The sequence below is a fragment of the Erigeron canadensis genome, chromosome 8 (genome assembly GCF_010389155.1).
Source record: "Erigeron canadensis isolate Cc75 chromosome 8, C_canadensis_v1, whole genome shotgun sequence".
Lineage (NCBI taxonomy): Eukaryota > Viridiplantae > Streptophyta > Magnoliopsida > Asterales > Asteraceae > Erigeron > Erigeron canadensis.
This window is the reverse complement of record NC_057768.1, coordinates 41,852,301-41,873,824: the sequence shown is the minus strand read 5'-3', so window position 1 is coordinate 41,873,824 and position 21,524 is coordinate 41,852,301. Positions and strand designations below refer to the sequence as shown.

At 34.4% G+C, this 21,524-nt stretch overlaps 2 protein-coding genes and 2 long non-coding RNA genes across 7 annotated transcripts; 2 read left to right on the top strand and 2 right to left on the bottom strand.

The window, feature by feature from the left end:
* Positions 1-444: 444 nt before the first annotated feature.
* On the top strand, positions 445-1,179 carry LOC122610880 (agamous-like MADS-box protein AGL80). Its single transcript, XM_043783837.1, has one exon. The coding sequence runs from the start codon at positions 445-447 to the stop codon at positions 1,177-1,179; it is 735 nt and encodes a 244-aa protein (XP_043639772.1).
* A 2,827-nt stretch (positions 1,180-4,006) lies between these two features.
* Positions 4,007-5,065, top strand: LOC122610879 (MADS-box transcription factor PHERES 1-like). Its single transcript, XM_043783836.1, has one exon. The coding sequence runs from the start codon at positions 4,058-4,060 to the stop codon at positions 5,063-5,065; it is 1,008 nt and encodes a 335-aa protein (XP_043639771.1). The 5' UTR covers positions 4,007-4,057.
* A 2,718-nt stretch (positions 5,066-7,783) lies between these two features.
* On the bottom strand, positions 7,784-12,821 carry LOC122578578. Of its 4 annotated transcripts, XR_006320528.1 has the most exons (4): positions 12,617-12,629; positions 12,382-12,493; positions 9,112-9,293; positions 7,784-8,233 (listed from the first exon to the last, which is right to left on the bottom strand). It is a non-coding gene; the product is annotated as an uncharacterized LOC122578578 (long non-coding RNA). The 4 variants fall into 4 exon arrangements; XR_006320527.1 differs by having other exon boundaries at positions 12,382-12,821; XR_006320529.1 differs by lacking the exons at positions 12,382-12,493; positions 12,617-12,629 and adding an exon at positions 9,377-9,420.
* A 2,643-nt stretch (positions 12,822-15,464) lies between these two features.
* LOC122609914 lies at positions 15,465-15,843 on the bottom strand. Its single transcript, XR_006325422.1, has 3 exons — positions 15,783-15,843; positions 15,641-15,695; positions 15,465-15,553 (listed from the first exon to the last, which is right to left on the bottom strand). It is a non-coding gene; the product is annotated as an uncharacterized LOC122609914 (long non-coding RNA).
* Between the last annotated feature and the right edge of the window lie 5,681 nt (positions 15,844-21,524).

The window sequence follows — 21,524 nt, the reverse complement described above, 5'->3', positions numbered from 1 at the left end:
CCAACATAAATACTAATAACAAAAGGGTTTTGCTAAACAAAGCCCAAAGGGCTTTTGTTAAGGTGCATTAATTAGTTGTACACTTACCATAAAATTCAGGGGCCGACATTTAATATGGAAATGTACAACCTTTTTATGCACGTTAGGTAAAGCCCTAAGAGCTTCATTTAAAGAATATCTTCTCTTTTATCAGCATGAAAGCATTTTTTTTTTGAAAAGCAATAATTTGAGATTTGATTTGACATAATCTTACAATTAATGTTAGTAGTTCATTGACTGGTCTTAAAATTTATGAAATTTATGACTACAATACCATGTTATGACCAAACAGTTCTATGTTTAATTTATACTCTAAGAATAAGAATGGTCATTCAGAACCAAGAAAGCTATACTTACAAGGTTCTATCATATCTTTGTCTCACTTCTCAATAATAACCCTGACCAATGCCGAGGGTTAAAGTGAAGATTGCTTACATCGAGCAGCGTGAAGCAAGGAAAGCCTCTTGGAAGAAAAGGAAGGCTTCTCTGTTTAAAAAGTTGGAGGAGCTATGCACTTTATGTGGAACCGAGGGATGTGCTATCTTGTATAACCCATTTGACCCTACACGTGAGCTGTGGCCCAACTATGATGATGTCATGAATGTACTGGGTAAGTTCATGGCGGAGTCAGAGATGTCGAGGAGAAAGAAGATGCTGGATTTGGAAAGCTACACCAGGGAAAGGATCAAGAAAGTCAAGGTGAAAATCAAAAAACAGAACAAGGTGAACCGTGAGTTGGAGCTGACCATAATGATGTTTGAATGCTTCAGTGGAAAACTCTCGCTGGGTGACTTGAATCCAATAGACTTCAAGGATTTTATGGAATTTACTGATTACAAGATTTCAGGAATTGATGAAAGGATTCAGTTTCTCAAGACCCAGGCTCCTGCACCACCACCACCAGAGTCACAGATACCGCAATTACTGGATGAGGTTGTGGGTGGTAGTAACACTGCTAACAATCTGGTGATGGAGAACCAGCTCGGAGATTTAGATGAGATACAAACTACTACTGATTGGTACCCCAACATCAGCTGGTTAGATACTTGTAATCTTGTGGAGCATGACATGGGGGTTGAATTGATGATACCGTCTTTTGATAACCTTGATCCTTTTGGGCATGGCATGTCTTCTTCATAAACACATTTACGTCTTTCCTGTTGTCTGGGTGATTTCCATGAGAGAAACTGGTCTGTTTGTCATGAAAGATTCTAGGTTTTGCTGCTCGTTTTTTACTTGGTTTTCGTTTTAATGTTGGTTGTATTAGCGTTACAATTCATCTTTGTTTTTCAGTCCGTTTAATTAGTAGATCCATCTCTAGGAAAATCTTATGAAATGATTCCGAATCTATGAGTTTAATGTACCATTTTAGGATTTAAAACTGGTTGATTTGTCTCATTTTTCTTCTACCTGTGATGAATTTGGCATTTCAGGAACATTTACTAGATACGAGATACTATTCGATGAATCGAGAAGTATAATATAAAGAAAAAGTAGTTTTTTTCATCCAAAATACAGACTACTTTCGAATTTTAAGTATTTGGTCATAAAAGATCAAATGAAAATAATATATGAAGTAAGAAACACAATTCAGCTACCAACGCAAAATTTCAAAGCACAAAAACCTTGGTTTCGTAGAATAGACCACCTATATGAAAACAATCAGAGGCCAGATCTCTGTTATTAAGTGGATCAGTTGGATAACTTTCCATAGACTTTGAGAATTGGTCATAACGATGGGATGATCTTTTTATCGCAACAATATTTATAAATCAACCTATATATTGAGAAGCTGAAAGATACAGAACCTAAAATAAAAGAGAGATATTACAAACCAAAACATTAACACAAACTGACAAACCCAACCAAGAAACACACCATGAGAATCCGCCCAGTAAATACACGGGGGTGCTCCTCAATTTCACCTGGTTACATGAAATACTACCATGCTGTATAAAAAATATCTTTGACACACGAAAAAAGAAATAAACTCTAAACGGTTGATTGCTGATAATCACGCCACAAGTCAATAAATGCCATTTGATAAGGATCCAAGCATGGTAGCTCGCACACATGAAGCCTTCATGGTACTATGTTACTACTATTAAAGTACCAAGAAGCTTTGCCGCAGCCTGAATGCCAGCTTCTCCTTTTTCTATTGCGATTTCATAACATTTCTTGTTATGACTTGTGGTAAGTTGGTGAGAAAGAAACCACTATGTTTGCAATCATGTCAGGTAGCACAGCATACAATGGCTCTTCTCTTATATGCTCGTTGCTATGAAAGTCAAGCATGATTGTCTAGGTGATACAATACATTGAATTGGCAGCAAACACTTTGTTTTGAGAGCTCTCCTACATCTACTTATTGTTGCTCTTGTTGATTTTTACAGCAATTTCTTCTGCTTTGTTAGAAAACCATTTAAGAATCTCTGTTGGCGTTTTCTCTTTAAGATCATTTATTTGGAGCGAGTTCCCCAACCATCAGTAACTCTGTACCTGGTGCCACAAGGTCATAGTAGCCCTTTTAATGCTTCGCCTACATTGTGGTTATTCAAATTTTGGGGTGAGCGATTTCATATGCGGCCCCTTAACAAAAAAAAAAACCTAAATAGATCTCTTTCCATTCCTACACATTTTTAGCCAATACTGCTCTACTTCAAAGATCTTGGTGTGTTTCTTACACCATTTGAGGGACATTTTAAAGCTTGAGAATGAAAAATATCTAAATATTGGGAAAATTGTAACCACTACAACTCCAACGGACTGTGTTATGACTTAAGAATATTTCAAGCACGGTCCATTAATAAGATAAAAGCATAGTCTGATAGTCGTATACCAAGTGGCTATCTCAGTTATGTGATAAGAACTTCACCTACAGTGACGTACTAAATACTGTTGTACTAGACCAGCAAATCATACCAGCCACTGATCATAATGCAGTAGTAGCCATAACAAATTGTGGGTCACATAATCTGGATTGAAGCAGTGACAACGATGGTAATAGTTCAACCACATAATATTTGATTTAATAACATTAATCCTACAAATAAAACGAGTCGTGAAGTAAAGTAAGACGATTCACGGCCACCACAATATGTTTTCAACAACTATTTGGCACCATTTTTCATTACGCGGGTACATGCTACTATATGCATTAGTAATCAGTTATTACTATAACAATATTTCCATGTTATGATAACCAACCCACTTAGGTTAGTTGACCACTGGTTTGCCTTGCGGGGGTTAGGCAAGTTTTACTCTCAAAGATCTCAGGTTCAAGCGTTAGATACCGGTTAAGACAACACATGCAAATCTTCCACATTCGCGAGTAATTCACATCTATCAAAAATAAAAAGAATTCCTCTTTATGATAAAATCAAGTGAATTTATGAATCCTAATAAATGCAGTTAACATTCTATACTTAGTATTTAGCATTATTATAACTATAGTTATAGATATATCAATGGTTAATGTTCAAAAAAAAGATATATCAATGGTTAGACATGTAACTTTGGATTGATGTTGAAACTATATATATTTTTGAAAGAAGAAAAAAGTGCCATGTTTATGACTCTCGAATCGATATCAATATATATTTAATGCTACAGTTGTCTTGAAAAGTAATGACAAATTATAATAGAATCATTATCTCGATCATAGTATAAATATTAGCATTCAGTAAAAAGACAACTGGACTAGAGAGCGTTATTTATTGCAAGAACATTCTCAATCGTATTCCATCTCGAGCCAATCTGTACTAGGAAAACACTATCAAATATCTTTAAAACTAATATCATATTATTAATACTTGGTCATAAATTTGGATTCATAGAAAATCTTTGAGTTAATAATTTCCCATATAAACGTCATACAAAACAAAATTTTAACATTATGATTATGTCAAATATGTCCCTTGTAGTGTATATATAGCAATGCTCATTTGGAACTAAGAAATTCACGCATAAAACTTCCATATTTCTATCATTTCTTTGCTTCTTTGGCGTAAACATTGCCATGACAAGGAAGAAAGTGAAGCTTGCTTTCATAACCAACGACTCCGCAAGGAAAGCCACCTTCAAGAAAAGGAAGAAGGGTTTGATGAAGAAGGTGAATGAGTTAAGCACCTTATGTGGCATTGATGCATGTGCCATAATATATAGTCCATATGAAGCTCAACCCGAGGTGTGGCCTAACAATATTGGTGTCCAACGCGTTCTGACTCAGTTCAAAAGGATGCCCGAGATGGAGCAAAGCAAGAAGATGGTAAATCAGGAAAGTTTCATTAGACAAAGGATCACCAAGGCGAATGACCAGCTCAAGAAGCAGATCAAGGAGAATCGTGAAAAAGAGATGACTGAGGTTATGTACCAATGTTTGACTGGAAAAGGCTCGATAGCAAACTTGATCCTGCCAGATTTGAATGATCTGGGTGGTATGGTTGACCAAACCCTTAAAGATATTTGCAGGAGGATCGAGTCCCTTAAGAAAGCTGTCCCTGGTAAAGCTGTAGCTGCACCACCACCATCACAGCCGCCTAGGCGAAGATCCACTGTAGTTGGTACCAGTTCAAGCACTGCTAATGAAATGATGACAAGAGGACTTGGTACCAGTTCAAGCGCTGCTAATGAAATGATGACAAGAGGACTTGGTACCAGTTCAAGCGCTGCTAATGATATGATGACAAGAGGACTTGGTACCAGTTCAAGCGCTGCTAATGATATGATGACAAGAGGACTTGGTACCAGTTCAAACGCTGCTAATGAAATGATGACAAGAGGACTTGGTACCAGTTCAAGTGCTGCTAATGAAATGATGACAAGAGGACTAACGATGCATGCATTGGAGAAGAGACCTATGGTTGATCATAATCTGAATGCTATGGATGGGATGCAAAAGACTCAATGGTTTACAGATTGGATGAACAATCCATCTGAACATAATTTGGGTCTTGCTCCTGGGTATGACATGACTTCGTTTGCTGATAACCAAAATCCGATATGGCCAAATACATATTTTCCTTGAAAATTATACTTTCTTCCTATTTTGAGTGAAAATTATAATGTCATGGGCTACAAATTGTTTTGTTTTGTTTCCTTGGCCATTTTATTTAAAATGTTGGTTTTTGCTTTAATATATTTACAATTTATCCTATTCGTTTCCAATTTTTGCTAGAAAAACGAATCACCAAGCCTTTTCAATTCAGTAATACAAATGCATTATGATTTTTGGATCGACAAATGTAATGATTTGTTTCCGTGTCACCGGCAACCTTTCGCAAATGTATGTCGAAAGATAGAATGAACTGCAGAATCCTTGAAAAGGAAATCATGCTATTCCAAAACATCTTTCAAAGGAAATTTTAGGAATCACGGAATTTGTTTGGATTAAGAGTTAGTAATTTCCTTATAAAGTTATTTTTATACTATAATTATCATAAGATAATAATCTTAGGAAATTTGTATTTACTAGTTATGATAATGATAATATATATAATATATATATATATATATATATATATATATTAAATAGCATCGTCTGTTAGCCTATTCACAATACTTTGAGCTTCAGTAGATGACTTACCAATAGTAAAGTTTTGTATATGTCCTAAATTGTCACAGGGTAAAGAACGTGCAGTTCTATAATTAAGATGACCGATCAGATAGCATCTAAGTATAACATGGGCCGTCAATTATGTTGGTTTCGGGTTGACGGGTACGTTGGGGTTAGTGGGTTGAGATTACTTAACCCAACTTCTTAAAAATTTTAAGTAACCTCCAATCCTAACCTGCTACTTACTAACCCAGACTTGATCCGTGTGACTGAATAAATAGATGCATCAAATATGTTGGTGAGTCGGCCGGTTAGTTTTGGATCAAGTGGGTTTAATGTCAACGTCTTATTAAGTTTCCCCCGTATCATTATAGCTTACAAAAAAAAAAAACCAATAAATCCGCTTATAAAATCCATTAAAACGATGAAACCTGATAAACAAAACAAAACATAACTTCAAATTATACGAAGTTCAAAACATGTTATTATAAAGTTAACTATTAAGTTTTAGATTATAGATGACTTGAGAATATACATATTATTTAATAAAACTATTATCTAAAATAAATCAGGTTAGGGGATGGCTCATAAAGTCCACGTATGCAAGGATAAGATGCTAACAAACAGGACGACATTCAAGAGTATAGGATATAAGGGGCAAGGGTGTAGTCGGCTTGTTTTATCGGCAAAAATCATCGGCTAGCATCAGCAATTTGGCAAAGCTGTAGCACATGCATCGGCAAGTTTAATCGGCAACTTTTGGCAAGGTATATCGGCTAGTTTTGGCCGATGCAAGTGAACGTTGGGGGCTGACATGTGAACGTTGGGAGCGTGTTTTTTTTTTTTTAATTTGGTCAAATTTTTTGGTTGGCAACAATTGGCAAAAAAACCAACTATACCATCAACATTGGCAAGGATCGGCTAGTATTGGCAAGTTTTTGGCTAAATCCATGTGGCTCCCTCTCATTGGCTAGTTTTTTGCCAAAATTTGCCAAAACATTGGCACTACACCCTTGCCCCTAATGATCCCTAGATACAGTCAACAAACATAATCTGGATGTTGGACTAGGGTGATAGAAACTCATTCGAGAAGGTTAATCTCCCAAGAAATAGAGTAAGGAAGAGACTTAAAGCACTTCAACTATTTTTCTTCTTCACATCCATTCCTTAATAATAGAGTTACATTTTATACTAAGACGACAAGTACTACTTAACTACTCTACCTACTAACTAGGAGTACTCAACTGCTTGTTAGCCTCTATGCTACTAGCCGGAAACATGTAGGACATGTACTACCACAAACTATATATATATACTTTAGGAAACACATAATGGAAACGTGGAAATGTGCCTTAGTGGCTTTAAAGGATGCATGCAATAAATATGTATGCACGTGTGGTAACCAAGTCTTGGATATCCATTTTGCATATATGCAGCATTATATATGGCTTTGAAGTACGTATCATAGAGTATGAAATTACTCCATCCGTTGACTTGACAACCGATATTTTCTTTGATAAGTTTTCCTTATACGGGGTAATTTAGAGTATGGAAATAATTTCTAGAAAGAACAATCAGATAAACTTTCTGAAGAAAATATCATCATTAACTTTTAGACACATGTATGATTTGAATCTCATTCGTTAAATTTCCCTTGCTAACGCACAGTATTAATGGATTCAGGATCTATTGTTTCTTGCTGCCGAGGATTTTGGAGTATTGACCTGACTCGCCTTTTCATTTCTTTGGGTACTGATGGCTACATTGCATCTTTGATTATCGTGATATCTATGGGCTTTCAGCTGATTTATATATATAAAAAAGGCCTTTTCTAAAATAACTACCTAGGTTTAATTTTATCTTTTTTTTAGAATAACTACCTAGTTTATGGGTTGATGACTTGATGGTCATCCAAATACGGGTCAAAATTATCAAATTTACTATTTATTCCTATCATGTCAAAGTCACATAAAGTTTGAAATCATGCTAACGGGTAATAATGTGTTAGGCTGTGATACGAACCCATCACATAATAGGCTCGTATCATGCCATAAGCTAGGTGTAGAACTCACTACCAAAAGCTAGCTCAAAGGAGAAGGGGACACCTAGGCTTATAAACCACCAACCAATCCCATACTTGGCCGATGTGGGATCATATCAGGCCGGTGCATAATGGGTATAAACCAATAATTTATGTTTTATGGTATTGCCATAACCAGTAATATTGTTATTACTTAAAATATCATTACATAAAATGACAAATATGTTATTATAATAGGATAAACACAATAGATAATATTAATGAAGAAGAAAATATATAGGAATCACAGCCCTTCCTTTGCAAGTTGTGGCACACAACTTGTGTGACAAGGCACAAAGCCTTATAGTGGCTTAACTATATATGTGGATTTTCGTGTGTTACATCAGTACACTGCCAACGGCCGTTGAAAATTTGGAAGACCTAGGGGCTAGGGCCACCGCATCTAAGGTTGTTAACGAGTCGATCTACTTGAATTAAACTGAATGATTAATATACCTTGTTGAGAATTGCTCTGCTCACAGCATTTTTGTTAATGTGGAAGCTCTTCAATAAGCCGTTGTACATCCCTAATAGATAATTTACGCACATTCTTTATCATCCTTGAAGATTATTGGAAATGAAATGAAGTCAGCGATAAATTTAATAGATAACAGTTAATAATGTTATAAAACTGAATATATTACATCAAATTACAAAATAAATTTAAAAAAAAAAAAAAAAAGTTGATTGATGAAAAGAAGTGATAAATACGGTAAATAAATAAGAACGTAAGCATATTCCACATTTCAATGACATAACATATAACTTTTCTAAATGACATTTGTTAATTAAACTGTCTAGGAGGTCAAGAGTTATATCCTCATGCCTTGCAATGCCGGGGTCCTTTTCAATCTTAGATAGAACCTGGAAGCAACCTCTCTACCTTAGGTAGAGGTAAGACGGCATTGGGTGTTTACTTATATACATTTGTTAACTAGACTAATGATCTAATCTTATTTCATAGCACATGGATATTTGATTAATAATTCGAGTATAAAACTATGCTCAGAACAGCAACATAAGTATACATATCTAATTCATTTCAGTCCTAACACACAGAACTCAATAGAAATAATCTTCAATTCTCAAAAACAAATCAAACACTATATTTCACATCAAAAGTGCATAAAAGTGTTGGTAATTCCAATAAATAATTAGCTTCAAAAACAGGCAACATAAGCACTATATTTCACATCAAAAAACCCGAAAAGTGTAGCTTAATAATCCAAGCTCTATCATATTATATAATTCAGAATCTATCCTAATTTCATTAAAGTAGCTAAAACACTTACAAACACAATATTAAATTATATAATGCAGTAAACACAAACCCTAAAGTTCATGTCAACTTAAAATTGATCCAAAATCAAAATAAGAAACTAACAGTATTAATAAATTTATGAAAAAACCTAATTTAAAATGAATAGAGAAAGCTTACAAACACAACAGTGGCAAAATACACTGTAGAGATTGATAAAGAGGCAGTGGCGGACGCGGAGGCGGATGACTAGTGAGCTGCGGCTGCCGGAGGTGATTTGCTGACCGGTGAATGTGGCGGTCGGAATTGTATGGTTGACCAGTGAACTGAGGCTTTTGCTGCTGATTAAAGGAAACCGAATCCTGTTTAAGTTATTTCTGTTGTAATTAGAGAAGCTGTTAAAAAAGGGGGAGAAAACACAAGTTGTAGCGGAAAAAATAAGTACTACTGTATTTGGTCAACGTGGTTTAACTTTCCCAAATTTGAGTGGTTTGTTTTTGAACTTTTTATTTAGCCAACTCAACTTATTTACGAAGAGAAACTTTGAACTTTTTATTTAGCCTTGTAAACTTATCCCATTGTAGATTACATCCACATAAAGCTTATCCCATTGAATAATGCATTGACCATTTGATAGCGATTAGTGAATTATATGTCAGGTGTAGCATCCATAACTAAACTTCTACCTATTACATAAATAAATCAATGGGACTGTTAAGCTTCTCCAAATATATTACATTGATCTCTTCTAGCTACGTATACTAGTCCACTCCCTCTATATTATAATTAATACTAATCTGAATTCAACATGGAATACTATGGTTCAGATGAATACAATAATTGTAGAATAATTAAGCGTGTCCTAGAAGATGCATACTCCCTTCTTTCCTCCAATCCTGCATACAATTATAGCCATAACAACGTGATCACTCGGGTTGACATATATATGCTAGATGGTTTATGCAATCTGATATATAATTCACAAGTCTTACAAGAAAGTTATAGCAAACCCATGTTGTGGATTGGGATCTACATAGCACTAGCGTCACTACTTTGTGTCCTCGTCATTGCTGCCGATTTGTTTCATGGTTTTCGGTATAAAAAGCTTTGGTTTCCTTCTAAGTATTTCACTCTGAATGTTGCGTCTATCATGGTCATAACTGTTGCAATGAAGCTCCCTGTTGATCTAAGTGGTTCGATGCCAGGAGAGGTGGACCAGATGGCAAAGATGGCTAGTTTGCCCTTCATGACGACTATGATGGCTAACTTAATGCCTTCTCTAGCGTCTATGGATGACACCAAACTTTTTTCAAACGTCGTAGGTTTGCTTATTCTCATTGTTACTGTGGTCGTCAACGTTCTCATCCAGATTAAAACTGGTGTTGTTTATTATGTTTTCTTTGCATATTTGTACATAGGAACCATGCTCTATTTACTTGTGATTCTGATATCTTTATCTTTAACAAGTCCCGCATCAAAAAAGATATTGGAAATGAAGTATCAAGCAGCTCATAAGATGGCATCAAAAGACATACACCCACAACAACACACAAAAATGTCTACGGTCGAGGAACTAATACAACATATAAGAAGATATTCGGTCATGGCAGGAACATGTAGCCCACAGTTTGTGATGGCAACTACTCCCTTATGCACCGCAGCTGGTATAATTTGCATTTCTAGTACCATGGCATATATCTATTATGTGGTAAAGATCTTCACAGACAGTACTTATGGAAACTACACTACTCATTTATTAGACTACGAGTCAGATTATAAATGGTCAATGATTGTGATTTTCATAACACAATCGTTTGGAATTGTGGTGGGTACAATTGCACCAGCTTTTCGATGTTTTGCAGCCTTAAGATTCAAAATTTCTCTTAAATGGTTTAAGAAACACACTTATATCATTGAAGTAGAGAGTTATTGGATCCGGAAGTTATCAGAGTGGAAAGTGCTTCATTTGGGTTTTCCATTTAGTAGCCGTACAATAAAGGCTATTGTCTGTAATTTAAAAAGCCTCATTCTGGATGTCTGCATAGTATTTCAGAAGGCAATTGTGGTATCTTGCAAAACTCTAGCACTAATTCCAGTCGGTATTGTAATTCTTGGTGTGTATTTCTGGAATTCACTTGAGGCAATCTTCGTCTTAAGTCGTGAAACTAGACACGATCTTGAGCAAAAGGATAATACAGACGAAGACATTGGGAACTATGTTTTGCAGCTTCAGGATGATATGGAGCTTGGTACCCGAACACTCAAAAGCATTATAAACTCGGTGAATCTTTTGATCCAAAAGGCCGAGAAACAGCTTCCCAACAATCTTTTGAAACTAGTTGAGCAATCCGTAGGATTTGAAGGAGTGGTGAATTTTGATAGTGATCAAGTTCAACCTTTAACTTCTATCGAGTTTCCAGACAGTTGGAGCTTACCGGTTGTAAATTTAACTTGCATCGCCATGACTCTCCCAAATATATTTAAAGATCATGTTGATAGCATGTTCAGTAGTGTTCGTGAAGGTCTGTCGTATACTTTTCTTATAGAAGAAACCCTCAACAATGTTGGTGAAGGTAAAAATATTCAAAGGGCAAGTAAAAAATTGTGGGATCAGGTTGAAGTCGGTAACAAATGGTTGGGCAACACACTCCAAAGGAATGATTTTAAAGAAAAAAAGGCAACGGAGATTCTGGAATGGTTTTCCAAAAAAGCAGAAGAAATTGTGCCAGAAATCAACAAAAGCAACAACGAGGAAATATCGGAGAACTCTCAAAACATTTTGATTGCTGCTAATTCAATGTATCGTATCACGCAAACCATCATGCTGAAATACCATAGCAGCGAGTGTATCAGAGATCATGAGCTATTGTTTGCTCTACTATATGACATGATTGCAAACATAATGGTAGCTTGCCTCACCAACTTACCACAAGTCATAACGATGAAATGCTATGAAAGCGCGATAGAAAAACGAGAGGCTGGCGTTCAGGCTGCAGCAAAGCTTCTTGGTAGTTCTAAGAGAATGATAGAAAGACTTCATGCGAGTGAACTGCCAAGCTTGGATATGCATCAGATGGCATATATAGATGAGTGGCGTCACTATTTGAAGCAATCAACACCTTAGAATACTAGGATGTATTGATATATAAAAAGATGGTATCCTATTGAAATAATTAACAGACCGTTTTACCTTTATTTTAGGAAAAAAATCAAATAATTACCGTTAATAGCAAATGTTCAGTAAAATAAAATGTATCCTCATAGTTTAGAAAATCTAAGGTAACATAATTAGTACAACAGTGGAAAAAGCATGTTTTATAAGGGTGTGTACACATATGTCAAAAAACCTCACGTATTTGCCATATTTCTACTTGGCAGCAGCTAGCAGTATAGTCCAGAAGTACAATCCAAGATATATACATACTTACGCTTTAGAAAAAAGTTTATTACCATGTTTTGCTGAAAGAGCATTGCTAGAAATGCCTTAAACTATGTCACGACTGTTGAGATCACGACCATCACGTCACCAATTCTTCATACAGCTTCAATGAGTACAAAAGGCCTGTACATTTGCTATAAAGGCTAATATTATGATGGAAGGAACAGAAACATGAAAAAAACTAAATGTAATAAAGAAAAATCAACCAGCCGATTCTATGTGTGGAAAGTACTTTTCAAGCAATACCGTGTTCCCCATCATCCAATTTCTGGACCATCATTACGAAAAGACTGCTAAACTGATAGCAAAGAGGCTTTGCATTCAACAACTACCAACCTGTCAATACTTTCGCGTGCATGCACTCTTACAAGGACCTCACATTAAAAAGGATCAGTAACCAGTTAAAAGACAAAAAAAAGAGAGAGAGAGAGAGATCTGATGGTCTCTGGCATAATATCAAATAGCCCATTTCTAGTAAATTTATTAAGACTAATTGTTCATATTTTTATAGCAAAACAGGCACTTATTTTTATTTTTGTTTATTCGGTCTAATTTTACAGCTCCATATGATATCAAACAGTCCAATTTGAGTCTATTTATTGAAGCTGATCAAATGTTCAAGTGTATTGCCTCATTACATATTTGAATTACTCTTGTTTTAAAGCTAGTTCTATATTATATCAATTGTACATCTCTAGTCAAATTGTAGGAAGACAATAATATAAGCAATTGCAGACTTTAGTACGATATGCAACCCCAAAAATAAAAAAAAAGTCAATATTCCACAAGATAGAGGATCTCGGATGCACACGCAATCCTCACTACAAGAACATACAGACAATCAACCCTCAAGTGCAAGCCTCAAAGTACAAGAAAAGTTAAAGTAGATGTTTAGGTGCCCTAGTATGCGAATACAAGAGGAATTGAACAACTCAAAAACATATGTTACCCCATTTAAAAAAAGCCAAAACCACATAAAGTAGGAGAAGTCAATAGCTAAAGCAATCTCCACTACAAGAACCTACAAACACACGATCAAGTACAAGCCTCAAAGTAAAAGAAAAGTTGAAATGACTGTTCGCGTGTTCTGGTAGTGAGGAATACAAAAGCAATTGAACATTTTAAAAGCATAAGCAACCCCATTATTAAAAACATAAAAGAACAGATTAAGTAGGGGGATCAAAAACGGGGGGTAAAAATGGTACAAGAACTTACACACAAATGATCAACCCTTAAGTACAAGCCTCAAAGCACAGGAGAAGTTGAAACAAGTGTACGAGTGTTCTAGTAGCGGATGAAAAAAAGACGGAAGCAATTAAAAACTTTATAATCATACGTATATCCAATCCTCGTTAGCAAAACATCAAAACCACATAAAGTAAGGAGAATTCAAAAGCAGTTGCAAACCCCGCTACAAAAACAATCTAGATACACATGATCAACCCTCGAGTACAAGCCTCAAAGTACAAGAGAATCTGAAACAAGTGAACGAGTGTTCTTATAGTGGATGGAAAATACAAAAGCAATTGGAAACTTTATAAACATATGTAAACGCAATCCCCATAAGCAAAACATCAAACCCACAAAAGTAAGGAAAATTCAAAAGCAGGTGCAAACCCAGCTACAAAAACAATCTAGATACACATGATCAACCCTCAAGTACAAGCCTCAAAGTACAAGAGAAGTGGAAACAAGTGTACGGTGTTGTAGTAGTTACGGAAAACACGAGCGTTTAGAATTATATGAAAATTACTAAAAGTGGGGAAACTCTAAAGCTAAAGCAAAATCCTCGCTAAAAAAACAGCCTAGATACACACGATGAATTCTCAAGTACAAGCCTCAAAGAGCAAGAGAAGTCAAAACGAGTGTCTAAGTGTTTCTCGTAGTTAAGAATTGCAAAAGCGATTGAAAACGTTAAAACAAAATGCATCCCCAAATGTCATGATAGACGAAAATATGGAAACTCAATAGCAAATACCATTGGCGAATACCAAAACCAAAAGAACAGAATACAAAAATAACAGAATGAGTGTACAAGAGAAGGTGAAACTGGTGTGTAATCGTTCTTGTAGTCTAAGGATAATGGGTTCTTGAGTTTAAGAAAGAACGTTTTCATATGAAATAAGACTTGTCAAAATAACAATAACTTTGATATTATATTACATATATATAGTAATACTTGGTAAATATGGGGCTAGTAACAATTCCTACCAAAAACATCGAAACAAACATATATATAGTAATACTTGGTAAATATGGGGCTAGTAACAATTCCTACCAAAAACATCGAAACAAACATTTTAAAGGGAACCAATCATGTTAAGTGGATGATTCAACCAAGATTATTATCAATCATGTTAAACCTATTTGGTTTTAATCAACAATATTTCAAAAATTATCTTCAATAACTAATAATATCTTAATAAAGTCGTGTTAAATAAAAAAATAATCATTCAGATCTTGTAAAAATAACATATAGATAGATATAGTGAGCGTACCTGATGATTGTCGACTGCATCATGATAATATCTTGACAGTCACTTTGTCATTATAACATCAAGGCAGGTAATGGTGTCCAAGTTCAACACTATTGTGCCAACACACTTCTCATCGGTAGTTTAGTCGTGCATGTGATAGAAACCTTAAGATTAAAAATATATATATCATAAGCAACACTTTGAGATATAAAAGGGAAATCCACATGAAAAGTATGCTAGTTACAGTATGTTAAAAAATATTAACATACCAGAGTTAAATTCAGTGTCATCTTTAGCAAACAATCAGGAGAGCCAGAGGCTTTAAAAGATGCATCAAGCAACCTACTGGCAAATTTAAATCTGTTATGACACGATATTATACCAACAATGTATAGCATTAATCCAGAGAGAAAGAGAAGAATGACGCACAGAAAACAAATTTCAGATCGATTTTCCATCAGGGATATTCTTCCTAAAGCTGAAATCTGATTAACAGATCATATACACAAGTTGTTAGTTTAGACAGCGATATCAGACAAATAAATTATATATCGAATGAAAATGTAAAAACTCACCACAACAATTCGCTTGTTAACATATGAAGTTGTGCACCCTGCTCTTCAAGGTTCTTGTTGTGTTTATACAATTATATGTACATAACGGCTGAACAAAACTTCTTACTTCATTTAAATATGCATCAACCAACCTATTGGCAAATTCAAAAACTGTTATGACATGATATTATACAGACAATGTATAGCATTGATCCATACAAAAAGAGAGGGTGACGCACTAAAACAATATTTCAAGTTGACTTTCCATCAGGGATATCCTTCTTGAAGCTGAATCTGATCAACAGATCATATACATAAGTTAAATTAGACAACAGTGTCAGCCAAATAGATTATATATTGAATAAAAATCTAATAACTAACCACAACAATTCGCTTGTTAACATATGGAGTTGTGTATAAGGTTCTTGTTGTGTTTATATGCTCATCGAAGTACTGCTGAACGGCACTTCTTACTTCACTGAGTTCAGCTTCACTGCCAAAGGAGCCCAGCTGCGGATTATCGAAATTGCACTTCTGAAGAAAACAAAAAAACAGGGGATACCCAGATAATAAATGGGGAAAGCAATCTGAGTCAGCATAAACAAAACCATAGTTACCTGCCAAAGTGTCTCTCGAAATGCATGTAGGGTCAATCAACCGATCACCACGTTCTGGGTAGTGAATAGTAATAGACACCTCCTTTTTCTTGAGTTGATGGATTCCCAAGTATATAAACAGCCCTAACAAACGGATTTAAACATATAATGACAGTTAAAAGATTTTTGATAAAAATTATAATAATAACTTGGTGCTTAACACCAGTCCAAACTTTGTTTGAGAAAGAACCTCTGAATGCTTCATTGTTGTATCTAGATATCTAAACTGAACTATTTCAAGCAAGTCTAACACCTGCCCTTGAAATTCAATACATTAAATTAAATAATAATATTACTCATAGATAAAGCTAACACCTGTCGGTAATACTAAACTTGAGCAGTGTACCTTGCTCCTGTCAATGGCTATGTTTGCAGAATCTCCTGGACTACTTTGAAGTAGAAAAATATTATTATCACTATAATACCCACTTTCAGCTTGAACAAATAGTTGATCAATAATGTGGTGAAACAAATCTCGATGGCTGGATGATGTCACATTGCCTATGTGCAATTCAAGTGCAAAAAGCTTCAACCACCAAGCCCTCTGAACCCTAGAGAAAATAGCTTAATCTAGTCAAAGTATTAAACAAAAACAGAAAAAAGAAAATCGTTTTTATTAAATTTCAACGTCATCGGGAAAAAAAAAACAAGGCAAGGACAAAAATACTAACTTGCATTATAAGCACACCCGGATCATCGGATCTGTTTTCTATAACACATCCTTCAGATCTCAGCACTAGACAGGCAACATAATCTCCAACCAGAAGACCAGCAGAGTTGGACTTTAGTAGTTAAGGTACAAACTCAACCATGCTAGAACTATCACATGCAAAGAACAAGGTCACTTTTCGATCTTGATCCATTACCCAACCTCTCAAACCTGCCAACTTTACCACATATGAAGGTATCAAAACACTATATAGCAAACCATTCTACCTATAATGCTATGACTTGAGTTGCAACATGAATTGTAACAGTATCATCCAACTATTTATATAGGTCAAAATCTACCACTTCTGCTGCTAAGTGTTCATTTTATAGATTATACATTTTGTTTGACATCTCGTTATATGACCGGAGGCTCAAAACCATTAGTGGTAAATTCAAGTGCCAAATATTGCCAACTATGCTACAGCTCTTGGTAGTACAAGGATATTACGAACTTAAATACAATTTACATTAGCCAAACATATAAAGGTCACAATTTAGAAGAAACTTTATATCTTGTTTGCTAAAAGAGCATTGCTAGAAATGCCTTGAACTGTGTCATGACTGTTGACGTCACGACTCACGAGCATCACGTCACCAATTCTTCATACAGCTTCAATGAGTACAAAAGCCCTATACATTGCTATAAACGCCAATATTATAATGGAAGGAACAGAACATGAAAAGAACTAAAAATGTGATAAAGAAAAATCAAACAACAAATTGCATGCGTGGACAATACTTTTCAGGCAACACCATGTTCCCCATCATCTATTTTCTTGACCATCATTACAGAAAGACTACTAACAGGCTCTATCCCCTGTATGAAACTGATACCAAATAGGCTTTGCATCCAACAACTGCCAATCTGTCCACTTTCGCATGCATGCACTCTTACAGGGACCTCGCATTAAAAAGGATCAGTAACCAGTTACTAACAAGACAAAAAAAAATCTGATAGTCTCTGACACGATATCAAATAGTCCATTTCTAGTATATATTTATTAAGACCAAAAACAGGCACTTCCTTATGATATCAATTGTACATCTCTAGTGAAATTGTATAGCAAGAACATTAGATATATACTTCTAGTAGGGGATTTCAAAAGCAATTGAAAACTTTAGAAAGATATGCAACCCCAATAATAAAAAAGTCAAAATTACACAACTTAGGAGATCTCAGATGCACATGCAATCCTCGCTACAAGAACAACATACAGAGTACAGACAATCAACCCTCAAGTGCAAGCCTCAAGTACAAGAAAAGTTGAAGCAGATGTTTAGGCTCCATTATGTGAATACTAGAGAAATTGAACAACTTAAAAACATATGTAACCCCATTTTAAAACGCCAAAACCACATAAAGTAGGAGAAGTCAATAGCTAAGGCAATCTCCACTACAAGAACCTATACACACGTGATCAACGGTCAAGTACAAGCCTCAAAGTACAAGAGAAGTTGTAACGACTGTTCGGGGGTTCTGGTAGTGGGGAATACAAAAGCAATTGAACATTGTAAAAGCCTATGCAACCCCATTAATAGAAAACATAAATAACAGATTAAGTAGGGGAAGTCAAAAACTAAAAAAAAACCTCCAGTACAAGAACTTACATACAAATGACCAACCCTCAAGTACAAGCCTCAAAGTACAGGAGAAGTTGAAACAAGTGTACGCGTGTTCTAGTAGTGAAATGAAAAGACATAAAACATAAAAACCAAATAAAGTAAAAAGAATTCAAAAGCAGTTGCAAACCTCGCTACCAAAACAATCTAGATACACATGATCAACCCTCAAGTACCCTCAAAGTACAAGAGAATTTGAAACAAGTGAACGAGTGTTCTTGTAGTGGATGGAAAATACAAAAGCAATTGAAAACTTTATAAACATATGTAAACGCAATCCTCAATAGCAAAACATCAAAAACCACAAAAAGTAAAGGGAATTCAAACACAGGTGCAAACGCAGCTACAATAACAATCTAAATACACATGATCAACCCTCAAGTACAAGCCTCAAAGTACAAGAGAAGTGGAAACAAGTGTACGGTGTTGTAGTAGTTACGGAAAACACAAGCTTTTAGAATTATATGCAAATCACTAAAAGTGGGGAAACTCTAAAGCTAAAGCAAAATCCTCGCTAAAAAAACAGCCTAGATACACACGATGAATTCTCAAGTACAAGCCTCAAAGTACAAGAGAAGTCAAAACGAGTGTCTAAGTGTTTCTCGTAGTTAAGAATTGCAAAAGCGATTGAAAACGTTAAAACAAAATGCATCCCCAAATGTCATAATAGACGAAAATATGGAAACTCAATAGCAAACAACCTAGATACACACGATTGAAATTATACACAAAATCACTAAAAGAGGGGAGAATCAAAAGCTAAAGCAATCCCCGCTAAAAAAACAACCTAGATACACACGATGAATTCTCAAGTACAAGCCTCAAAGTACAAGAGAAGTCGAAACGAGTGTCTAAGTGTTCTTAGTAGCCAAAAATTGCAAAAGCGCTTGAAAACTTTATAATAAAATGCAACCCCAAATGTCATAATAGACAAAAATATGCAACTCAATAGCAAATATCATCAGTGAATACCAAAAACCAAAACAAAACAAAAAAAGAAACAGAATGAGAGTACAAGACAAGGTGAAACTGGTGTTCTTGTAGTCGAGGATTAGGGGTTCTTGAGTTTTAGGCAGCACGTTTTCAATTGAAATAAGACTTGTCAAAATAACTTTTATTATTTTATATTAAAATATGTAGTAATACTTGGTAAATACGAAGCAAGATTATTATCAATCATACATGTTAAAACTATTCAGACAGTAACAATTCCTTATTGAAAAATATCCAAACAAACAAATTTTAGGGGGCAACGGTCATGTTAAGTGGATGATTCTACCAAAATTATTATCAATCATATAATTTGGAATCATAAACAAATTGTCTTCAAAAAATTATCTTGATAAACTAGTGTTAAATAACGAAATAATCATTCAAATGTTGTGGAAATAACAAATAGTGATCGTACCTGATGATTGTCGACGCAATCATGATGATATCTTGAACCCAAGATGTTCTACATAATCATCACCCTAAAATATAATATTAATTTTTTTTATAAAAGTATGTGTATATGTATTACTTAATAGAGAGAGAAAATATGGGATCCTCGACTCGAAAATATTAGTCGGAAATAGAATTAGGGTTTGGGGCTAAAAACTGATCCAGATTGAGATGAAATACATACAAAAACAAGAGGCGGATTTGATTTATTGATCGTTGAAGTACGCGGGCTGCTATGGCGGTGGCGGTTGGGGGTATACTGCGTTCGAAATAAGCATACGCGTTTCAATTATCCGAGTTTATTTTAAATTTTTTAGTTTATATAGAGTATTTTTTTTTTACAAACAAAAGTTTATCTTCTTGTTAAAATAGATTTTACTACTATCAATTAATATGAGTTTTATCTATTAAATAAAACATAAGTTTTATGACATCATACTTTAAAAAAAATACATATTTTATATCATTCAACTTTTTTTATATTAATTATTTGATTTTATTTAATTGATTTATTTATTTACTTATTTTTTTAGTATACTCTTACTCAAATCTTTATATATAAGTGAAACTTGAACCGAGATTAATTCTCATAATGTCAAAAAATTTACCAGCGGGTAACAACGCCATTGGCATCATCTTTCATTAAGTTTTAAATTTATATTTTTTTTTTTAAGTTTTTAATTCAAAAATAGAATCTATATTTTGTATGTCAAAATACACTTTTAACTAAATTTATTATATGTTGCAACAATTGTGATTTAGAATTGTGTTATTGATCAGTTAATAATAAAAATTTAAAAAAAATTCTTTTGTCTTTATGTGAATAATAAGCTTTCCAAGTTTCTAGTATAATATCAATGTAAAAAACATAATTTTAAAACTATTTCAATTTTAATACATGTTCACTTGACAAAAACTTTTAATTATTAGGTGTCGTACTCTTAAGATTTTCAAAATATAAAACTTTAAGTTACCGCCATTAGAGCACCTTTAATGGAGGTTGATGAAAAGCTTTTTTTAAAAAAAAAAAAAAGTCTTTGAAGAGCTTGATACCATTGGGTACAAGGACTTTTTTTTATCAAAAGCTTGACAATCTTCAACCCTTTGAAGAAAAGTTTTTTTTTCAATTTACACACAAAAAAAGCTTTTGTATTGAAGTGAATGCCTCTTTTTTTTATTTTAAATTAATAGATTGGTTGGTTGGAAAAATAAAAAGTTTTTTTCCATTGAAGATGCTGTTATAAGGTTGTATAGACTTACTATATGGAAATTGTTGTCATTCATTGATTATTCATCTATTATTACATTAGTTATATGCTCCAATATTGTAATAACGAATCATTTCGATAATTGTATCACCTTAAAAGACCCAACAATAAAAGTCATTTCATTATTGCATGTGTGTCTGCATCTAATAAAAAGAATAAAAAAATGCTGGGAGGAGTTTAAATGTAACAAATAATTGTATCAAAGGATTAAAAAAGTTTAAATACACGACAAAACTAACTTCCAATATAAAGGCCAAGTATGCTTCGTAAAGTGGTACATAACATATCTATGCACAACAGTTTTGGACTTCTGCAGTATAGTCAAAAGAAAAAACCAGACAGCCTACACTGATACTAGTGATACTACATCTCCGTCCCATTTTAATTGTCATGTTAACTAACTTTGACCATAAATAACTTTGTTT

Excerpts from the sequence above, each read along its gene's own strand:
- LOC122610880 (XM_043783837.1), top strand. The coding sequence starts at position 445 with ATGCCGAGGGTTAAAGTGAAGATTGCTTACATCGAGCAGCGTGAAGCA.
- LOC122610879 (XM_043783836.1), top strand. The coding sequence starts at position 4,058 with ATGACAAGGAAGAAAGTGAAGCTTGCTTTCATAACCAACGACTCCGCA.